Raw genomic sequence first — 9,865 nt, forward strand, 5'->3', positions numbered from 1 at the left:
AAATATATATCGTTAGAATAAATATGGGCGTAAATAATTAACTATAATACACACTATGATATTTTATAATGTAATATTGAAGACTATGTTTAAGCTATACAGGAACACAATAATTATTTAAACAAAGTGTTAAACAAACCATAATATAAGCAGCAACTGGGTATAATTCAGCACCTCCAGGAACTCCTTCCTTTAAGACGCTAAAAAAACTATTCCAGGTGACTCTCCCGCAAGAAGAGACTGAGATTAAAATACTAACTAGCTAGCTAACTTTTCCGTTCCACCTTAAATGGTGCAACCTATGGCAGAGGCTGCAGCATTTAAGGTGGAACAGAAGGAGGATAGGAGTACACTCGAAAAGAAGGGGTAGGGTCAAGGGATGAATTGGGATTGGACCAAAGTCTCCTGAGACATCAGAGATCAACATTTTAGCAAAATAATGTTCCTACAGGGTAGCATCTCCATAGCAACGACTAAGCAACACGTTAGCAACCACCTGGCGTATCTTAGCAACCAGTGGGAACCATGTTTATCGATAAAACTCACGGTTTATCAAAGTAATCATGTACGCTGGTTAAATCTAATACAATAACAACTGAACACGCATGACAGCGGATGGCCTACTTATTTTTCTGTGTTTATTATTGGATTGTTGAAATCTCTCTCTCTCTCGCTAAGCCTGTGTTGGTGTTGCTGGTGCACGCAGTTGCCATGGTGATTTGCAATAATGTGGATGTGTGCACACACTCTAACACACACACACTCTAACACAAACACACACACACACACACACACACACAGTGTATCATACTGCATATATAGACTCCAAACAGGTCTGTCCAGAGCTGACAGTAAAGCCATTAGTGAATCCAGGTCAAGGGGCTCCTCACACAGGCGTCATCGTTCCAGTGATTGTTTGGGTTTGAGAGTTCCTTTATAAACTGCAGGTGTTTATAATAATCTCCAGCACAATTACTCTCATCCATCAACATCCCAATTGTAGTACTAATCCCAGTAATTATCAGACACTCCTAACTAACTAATACAGCCTAGTCCTAAAGAAATATGACCTTTTTCATTGTGTGATATCAGGATACGCTGCTCACGGCAGGGGTGTGGCCATATCGTATCGTATGCAATAATATCACCCACATTTTAAACTAATTATCACATCAGGGTACTATTTTCTTTTTTTTTTCTTTTTTTTTTTACTGTTTTTAGCAAAAGAAAAAAAATTTCATTTCGAGTACTATCTATATCTGTCCAGTACCATTTATTTTACTTTAATCCTGGATATATGGAGATATTTGGAGAGCATTATTATTAGTATCGTAAAATTCTGGATCATTTGCTTCTGTAACAAATCTGATAAAATTCTTGTATTTTTTGTTAATATCTTAGTTAGGGGTGTGCCATATCATATCGTATGCAATAGTAAAATTTCATTTTTATTTTGTAGCAGTAGTGTATTCTTAAAAAATAAAATTGTAATTTAGTGTAATTCAGTGTTTAGTCATATCGCCAAGAATATCTTTATCGCAAAAAATGGCATGAAATATTAGTATAGGTATTATTTTAGGGCCATATCACCCACCACTAGCCCACGGTATCAATATCACGATATCACAATACTGTGATTCTATATATTACACAGCCCCCAGTGTTATTTTATTCGCCCTTTAAAAGCAAATACGGCACAACTATTAACTATTAACTGTGATACTTCACAGAATCTGTTACTGAAAAGGATAAGAGACCCCTAAATAAGTAAATATCAGAAATTATGAATTTACTGGTGTCAGTTTCACATGGAGGAATGAAGCAGCAACTTTAAATAAAGTAAGCCAAATTGGGAGTGAGTCTTGGAAAGTTTAGAGCTAAAGAGTTAAAATATGTATATATCCATAATTGATGCCATATGTCAATATAAATGTATTGCAAGCAACGACAGTACAATATATCGCTATTTGTCTCAACCCTAATCATGATAGTTAAAGCCCTAGTTATGGAGGCTCACTGGAGACCCACTGCCCTGCACACTTATTGTGTTTCCTTCATTGGACACACCCACTGTGATTCAGAAAGGCCTTGGTATTGACTGTAACAGGGTCAGGTCAGGTTCTCTGGGAGCTTGGAAATCACAGAAAGAGGGCTTGATGGTAAGTCTCCAGCACCAGTGTTGGGGACTACTGTTGGGCACTGTTAGGACCAATGGGGAAAACTTATAGCAAATTATAGGTGAAGAGAAATGCCAAACGTTTGGTCACTCCTGCTTATTCAACATTTGTATTTTTCCAACATTGTAAATGAAGTATTTAGTATTTAGGTGCTCTTATCTTGATTTCTGTTACAGATCTGATAAAAAATTCTTGCATTTTTTTTAAATCTCAGTTAGGGGTGTGCAATATCATATTGTATGCAATAATAAAATTAAATTTTTATTTTGTTGCAGTAGTTTATTCTTGAAGTATTTTTTTTATTCATTGTTTTGTCATATCACCAAGAGTAATGTTATCGCAAAAAAAAAAAAAAAAAAAAAAAAAAAAAAAATATATATATATATATATATATATATATATATATATATATATATATATATATATATATATATATATATATATATATATATATATATATCACTTGGGAAATCTTGGGAAACATTACAGATTGACTGCATTTTTAAAGTATTTTTTTAAATAGTAAATTTTACTTAGTTAAGTAGTTCTTTCTTATGGATTAGATCATTACTCAAATATTCACTATTCACTGTATACCTGTAACTCTACCTCTTCACTACTTTACTTTAACTGATGCTCTCAAACACTTTATTAAGAGACAAGAAATTCAAGTAATTAACTCTTGATGAGTTCAGCACAGCTGTTAACTGAAAGCCTGAATTCCAGGTGACTCTACCTCATAAAGCTGACTGAAAAAATCCAGCAGAGATGTTCAAAACTGATCATCTAAACAAGAGGAGCTACTTAGAAGAATCTCCAAACACAATGCAGGCGAGTGGATAAGGTATGTACAATCACCTATTTTATACATTCATTTTTTTATCATTGACAAAGCCAGAAATTTGGTCCAAAATATGGAAGGCACAACAAAAAAACAATGTGACTGAAACTCTAGATTAGTATGTTATCTTGGGGATATGGTTTTGGCTAACAATTTGGTTAGTTAGCTCAGAGCTAGCCTTAGCTAGCGGTTAGCATGCTGGTGCTATGGTGCTATATTCCCCTTAATATTACCTTACCTTACCTTACCTAATAATTTATTGTAAACAGAGTTTGTGTTCTCTGTGCAGCTCCCCATGAAAAGTGTCCCGAACGTTCGTGGTGTCTGTCTCTTTTTCCTTATTATTCGCTTATTTTAATTTTAATTATAAACATTGTGTAACTTAAAATTTAGTTCAAATATTGAATATTTAAAACATTGATGTCCCTGAAGGCAAAAATCAGTGTGTGCCAGTTTTTTTCCTGTTCAAGGAATTGAACTAGAAAAAAACAACATGCTGTTATAAACAATTTTTTTTTTTAACTTTCAGCACAAACAACAGCTTTAAGCTTATTAAGAATTTTTAATCTTCAATAGGCCAATGTGAAATAATGGCTTTTTACGGCTTCCCTCAAACAAAAAAAAAAAAGATTCATATTTTTAAGAAACTGATCAAACTGATTATTTTAGTTTTTTGAGCAACAAATTACGTTAACATTTTGATTGTGAAGCCCATAAAATATTTTATAAAAATGTATCGAATTGTACTAATACTATTAAAAAGTATTTATATATAAAAACTGCTTTGGAAAAAAATAAGAGAGCACTTAAAAATGATGAGTTTCTCTGATTTTACCAAATTAAAAACCTCTGGAATATAATCAAGAGGAAGATGGATGATCACAAACCATCAAACCAAACTGAACTGCTTGAATTTTTGCACCAGGAGTAAAGCAGCATAAAGTTATCCAAAAGCAGTGTGTAAGACTGGTGGAGGAGAACAAGATGCCGAGATGCATTAAAACTGATTAAAAACCAGGGTTATTCCACCAAATGTTGAAATATTTCTGAACTCTGAACTTTATAAATATAATCTTTTTTATTATTAATATTATTTGAGGTCTGAAAGTTCTGCATCTTTTTCTGCAAATAAATGCTCAATTCTAAATGACAATATTTTTATTTGTTTTTTTGGGAGAAATGATGTCCGTAGTTTATAGAATAAAACAATAAACAATGAAACAACATATACAGTTCAGTTTCTGAATCAGTTTCTCTGATTTTGCTATTTATAGGTTTATGTTTGAGTAAAATTAACATGTTTTGTTTTGTTTATAAAACTACGGACAACATTTCTCCCAAATTCAAAATAAAAATACTGTAATTTAGAGCATTTATTTGCAGAAAATGAGAAATGGCTGAAATAACAAAAAAAAAAATCAGAGATTTCAGACCTCAAATAATGCAAAGAAAATAAAGTTCAAAAATCAATATTTGGTGGAATAACCCTGTTTTTTAATTACAGTTTTCATGCACTTTGGCATGTTTTCCTCCACCAGTCTTAGACATTGCTTTTGGATAACTTTATGCCACTCCTTGGTTTTCAATTTGGTAAAACAAAATAAAATATAACCAATTTTTAATTGGTCTCTTACTTTTATCCAGAGCTGTATGTGTATTTTTTTTAGCGGTTTTATTATTATTTTCTTATTTTATTTTGCTTTATCACCAGTTGCTAGTTACTGTTTCTATCTCTCCCCCCCTCCTCTATCTCTCAGTCAGGGCGAGGCTCCGCCCACCGCCTGTGATTCTGACTTGTGATTGGCTCGAGTAGCTTTTCCATGCCGTGACGAAACTTCGGGCGTTGTACATGGCATCTCATTAACAAAAGAGGCAATTTCATTATCTTTATCCTACATACCGCTATAATTATTTTATCAATAGGAAAACATTACTCGCGCGGGAAGTTTTGCGCTCGCGGATTTTTGCGGCTTTTTTGTTTGGGCGCAGGGAGCTCGTGCGCACCGAGTCCGCGGTGAAGAAGAAGCAGCAGCAGCAGCGCCTCGCCGCCTTTGTTCATTCATTCCAGCCGCTGGGAGTCTCTTTGTTGGGGAGGAAGAGGGAAAGCAATGGGAGCGCAAGTCGCTAAAAACGGCGCAAAAGACGAAACTGCTGCGGAAAACCCAGCTGAAGCCGGAGCGAAGGCGAACGGGCAGGTAAGATAAAGATTTGAAGATTAGAAGATTGGTAGATTGGTGGATGGAGGGATGAATGCATGAATGCGAGGGAAGGGTAGACCAGACCAGACTAGACCAGATGGAGATACAATACAAAGAAACAATGAAAATTCACCCACCAAACAAAGGCGCTTGAAATGCCGCTAAATTAATTAATGAATTAATCTTTGGGTTGAGCGTAGGATGCGCGCAAATTGTTGTTTAGGAAATTGCAAATTGCAAAAAGTAAAAACAACTAAGGGGGGGAAATATTTCAGAATATTTGCAGCGCCACGATTTGGCTACAATGTGCACCCCCCTTTCTTGCTCAGACCTACCCAACATTGGGCCTTCTTCTTCATCATCATCACCATCTTCTTCTTCATGCTCAATCGTTACTATTTGGGTTTAAATGAGTTTGAATGTCAATCAGAAATAGCTTTAGTTTGTTTTTTTGAGATGTTTGTTTTAGCTAAAAGTATGATTGATTAATTGATTCATTATCAAACTGCATCATGCGGAAGAAGATGATGATGATGAAGAAGAAGATGATCATCACGATATGGATTGAGTCTGCAGACATGAGATGGAGAAAGAGAGAGCAGCCCAGCTTATCAATAGAAACCACCACGCCTTTAGCAGGCTGGATAACGTTACTTCAGTTAGAGATCAACCAGCATGTGTTAGTCCAGAAAATAATTGGGCAGTGTTTGAGATAAAAAAGAAAGAAAATAAAAAGAAGGGTTTTAAGTTCACGCCACAGGCTTGAGATGGTCTAAAACTTACCGCAAGTCCTTAAAATAAAGTCGATTCAGGGCTCTCACTTGCTGTGCTTTCACCGTCCATCTTGCATTGGGTTGCATTGGTTGCCAAGCCAGACAGCTCCAGCTCCAGCCAGACAAAGTAAGTAGCTTCCTTCACCCACGTGGCGAACAATTGCAGCAGCTCTGGAGATCTAGAGCCCTGGAGCTTTGTCCAAACCCACTGCAACCAGTGCAGCATTGGTGTTATGCTGTGTTTTGGACTGTATTGTACATTAATTCATACTAAATGTTGAATTTGATTTCTTTTGTCTGGTTAAAACCATTAAAACATTAAACGAACCCCAGTTTCTATGAAAGCTAGGACTGTGCGATTAATTTTTATTTTTATTTTTATCTTTATCTTTATTGAGATATTGCTAAGTGTTCATTTATGATAACACAGTGAATAACATCTAAAAAAACATCCAAAAATCCATCTCCAGCATTACTTATGAGCAGCAACAGGGGGAGCTTTCACAATGCAGATTACATATAGTTTTGACAACATATAGTATTAAATATAGCATTAAAATACTACATCATAAGATCTGTTCAGACAGGACTCTATAGTTATATCTATATGGCACCATAGGGGAACCATCTGCTTCTATAGGTTATATCAATCTTGAATAAATCTGCATTTTCTGTCAAATAATTGGGAAAATAAGTTAGCTACAGCTTTTCTCAAGTATGGAGGCGCTCAAGGAAGCAGGTAGTTTAGTATTGAGTGGTAAAGATAACTCTCTAGTTATTCAAGTCTGTTGCAAACTAGGGCTGTAACTAATGATTATTTTGGTAATCGACTAATCTTGGCGATTATTTTTCTGATTAGTCAACAAGTAATTCCCCATGCCCTCAAACTCTGCTTGCTGTGGGTCCTGTTTCTATCTTTCTCTATCACTTCAAAAAGATAGAAATTGCTAAATACGGGATTTTAAGACCTGTAAATGTCTAAAGTATTGTCCTTGGAAAATGCGTAGAAAGTGCTGATATTTATTAAGGAAATATGTAAACTCGTGTTCGGGCACGTTTGGAGACGTAGGCCGAGCTGAGTATAAATTGTGTGAGTGTCCCCTGTACTTTGTGTAGTGCTACAATTTAATGATTAGTTGACTAATGAACATTTGGAGTCGACAAATTTTTATAATTGACATTGTCAATTATATCGACTAATCGTTGCAGCCCTATTGCAAACCCCAGTTGTTGAATAATGTACAGTACTCAAGCAACACTCACACAAAAGTTATGAACATTTATCTGCTTAGTTTTCAAACTGAAACTTAATTATTACTGTAAGTAGTTTTTAATATGCAAAATTTTCGTCACATTTTTGGAAGTAACAGCAGTGTAGGGGTGCAACTAATAATTATTTTGTTAGTCAAATAATCTGATGATTACTTTTTCTATTAGTCGATTAGTCAACGATTATTTCTGCTATATTCTTCATTTCTTAAAGCGATAGAAAAACAGCAGAACAGGAGAATTAAAAGCCATTTTTAAGCATTGAGATGTTGTTTAAACGTGGAAAGTACTAGTATTTAGTGAGTTAGTGAGTACATGTCTAATCTGTTGTGTATGGGCACAACATTACCCATTTCCCATTGCGCTTCTGTCCCCAACACTATGTGAAATGTGGTACAGTTACAAATTAACGATTAGTCGACGATGAACATTTGGAGTCGACAAATTTAAATAATGAACACGATTATATAGATTAAATGTTGCAGAGTGTAAATCGAGTAGTCGCTCCCATCGCCCATACATTTCACTTACATTACACTTCCCAGGTAAAACTAATTCTGTCCAAGTTGAGTTTTTTAACCAATATCATTGCAGCTTACACTTTGCTCTGTTAATTTTATTTAATGACTGGTAGTAACATCTACTGATCTACTGCAGTGCTCTGTTTACAGATAACAGTTCTTTACCTTGTATAGAAAGTTTTTTACACCCTTATCTTTCTATTGTTCGGTGTTTAAATTTATGTTTGAATATCCATCCATCCATCCATCCATCCAATTGGGTTTTTTTTAATTTGGGAAAGTTAATTCCAAAAAAGTGCAGCCCTATCATGCACTGTAATTTAACACATTTCCTATTTTTTCCTCTTCTTTCAGGAGAACGGCCATGCCAAGACCAACGGCAACGCTTCCCCATCAGCAGACGCCGCCGGTGAGGAGGTCCAGGCCAATGGCAAGCACTCAGCCGAGGAGGACGGGGCGGCGGCGGCAGCGAAGGCCGAAGATGGTGCTGCTGAGAAGAGCGCAGCGGAGTGCGACGCTCCAGTAGCCAACGGAGAAGAGCCGGCCAAGTCCGAGGAGAACGGTTCCGCGTCAGGAAGCGGAGAACCCGCCAAGCAGAAGAAGCGCTTCTCCTTCAAGAAGCCGTTCAAACTCAGCGGCTTCTCCTTCAAGAAGAACGCCAAGAAGGAACCCGAGGGAGAGGCTGCAGCACCGGCAGCTGAGGAAGACAAGGAGAAGAAGGCTGAAGGAGAGGAAGCCAAGCCTGAAGCTGAAGCTCCTGCCACTGAGGAAGGAGCTAAAGCAGAGGCGGTGGCGGGGGCAGCGTCCGAGGAACCAAAAGCAGAGGAGGTGACCGGCGGCGAGGAGAAGAAGGCGGCAGCAGTGCCAGCAGCGTCTGAAGAAGTGGCAGCAGAGGAGAAGCCTGCGGAGGCTGCGGCTGAAGAGTCCACGCCTGCTGAGAGTTCGGATGCCCAGGCTGCTGTGGCGGCTGCCGATGCTCCTGCTGCCGATGCTGATGCTGCCGCTGCTACTGCAGAGTAAACAGGGTTCAACCAGGGTTCAATGGCAATGGCGACAATGATGATGGTGATGATGACGGCGACGACGGGGGGCGTCTAGCCTCTTTTTAATGAAGTAATAAGGAGCACAACCACGGAGGATTTGTACAAAACCAATGACCTTTCAAAGCTGTCTTATTACCTGCAATCATTCCATCCACTCCTCCTCTTCCTCCTCCTTCACCTTTTCCTTCTCATCCTCCTTTTACATCCAGTTTGCCACCGTGGTGCTCCCCCAAAGGAAGGGTTTGGATGCTTTGATTGGAGAATGAGGGGCACCATGCTTTATTCCTCCATAAGTGTTTGTTACAGTATTGCGTGTGGATGTGTGCATAAGTGTGTGATGCAGTATTTTTTTTTTTATTATTTTGTTTTGTACCGTTTTTGTTTTTTCATACATGTTACAAGTCATTTTTAGTGTCATGAGGAAAATCCGAAAAAAAAGAAAAAAAAAAAACATTTAGATGAAGTAATTGGTGCCATACGGTTAGGTTCTGCCAGTGTATGCTTATAGGGAACAAAAAGGGAGCTGCCGCGAAGGAAGCATGGCATTGTGGGTGATTCACAGATCCAATTATTGTTTGTCTCGCGTCTGTGTCATCACATGAGTCATATAGAAATGGGTGCTCAGAAGATTTCACCAGCTGCACCGCTCGAATCCAGCAGCACTGTGTGGTTTTTGTAGGCTTTGTCATGTCGTCTTTTTAATTTTTATTTTTTTTTTTTTTAACTTTTCAGTGCTGTAGATGAAGTTTCCTCCCCCGAACCTGGACGTACGTCCTTTCTAACAGAATGGTGAAATGTAGATTTTGAAAATTTTTGACCTGTGATGACTAATACAGTTTTTTTTTTTTTCTTTCTTTCCTCTTACAGTGCTGTGCAAGTATGTGAAATTGCCAGTGCAATCAGATAGAATATGGTTTTCTGTAAATACAAGCTCTGTCACTACTTGATTTTTAAATGGAATGTAACTTTGCGTACAGAATTATGAATTCAACTCAACTTCAAGGGGCACAGAAAACAAAAATTAAAGGATTAAAAAAAAACAA

At 37.3% G+C, this 9,865-nt stretch overlaps 2 protein-coding genes across 2 annotated transcripts in view; one reads left to right on the top strand and one right to left on the bottom strand.

The window, feature by feature from the left end:
* Positions 1–6,102, bottom strand: part of fyna (FYN proto-oncogene, Src family tyrosine kinase a) — a 37,149-nt gene extending 31,047 nt beyond the window's left edge. The window contains exon 1 of the mRNA XM_022673293.2: positions 6,000–6,102. The gene's annotated coding sequence lies outside the window, so the exon portion shown is untranslated. The remainder of the gene's footprint in view (positions 1–5,999) is intronic.
* marcksb (myristoylated alanine-rich protein kinase C substrate b) lies at positions 4,840–9,865 on the top strand. Its single transcript, XM_022673294.2, has 2 exons — positions 4,840–5,213; positions 8,134–9,865. The coding sequence occupies exons 1-2, from the start codon at positions 5,127–5,129 to the stop codon at positions 8,797–8,799; spliced, it is 753 nt and encodes a 250-aa protein (XP_022529015.2). The 5' UTR covers positions 4,840–5,126; the 3' UTR covers positions 8,800–9,865.

The sequence above is a fragment of the Astyanax mexicanus genome, chromosome 14 (genome assembly GCF_023375975.1).
Source record: "Astyanax mexicanus isolate ESR-SI-001 chromosome 14, AstMex3_surface, whole genome shotgun sequence".
NCBI lineage: Eukaryota > Metazoa > Chordata > Actinopteri > Characiformes > Acestrorhamphidae > Astyanax > Astyanax mexicanus.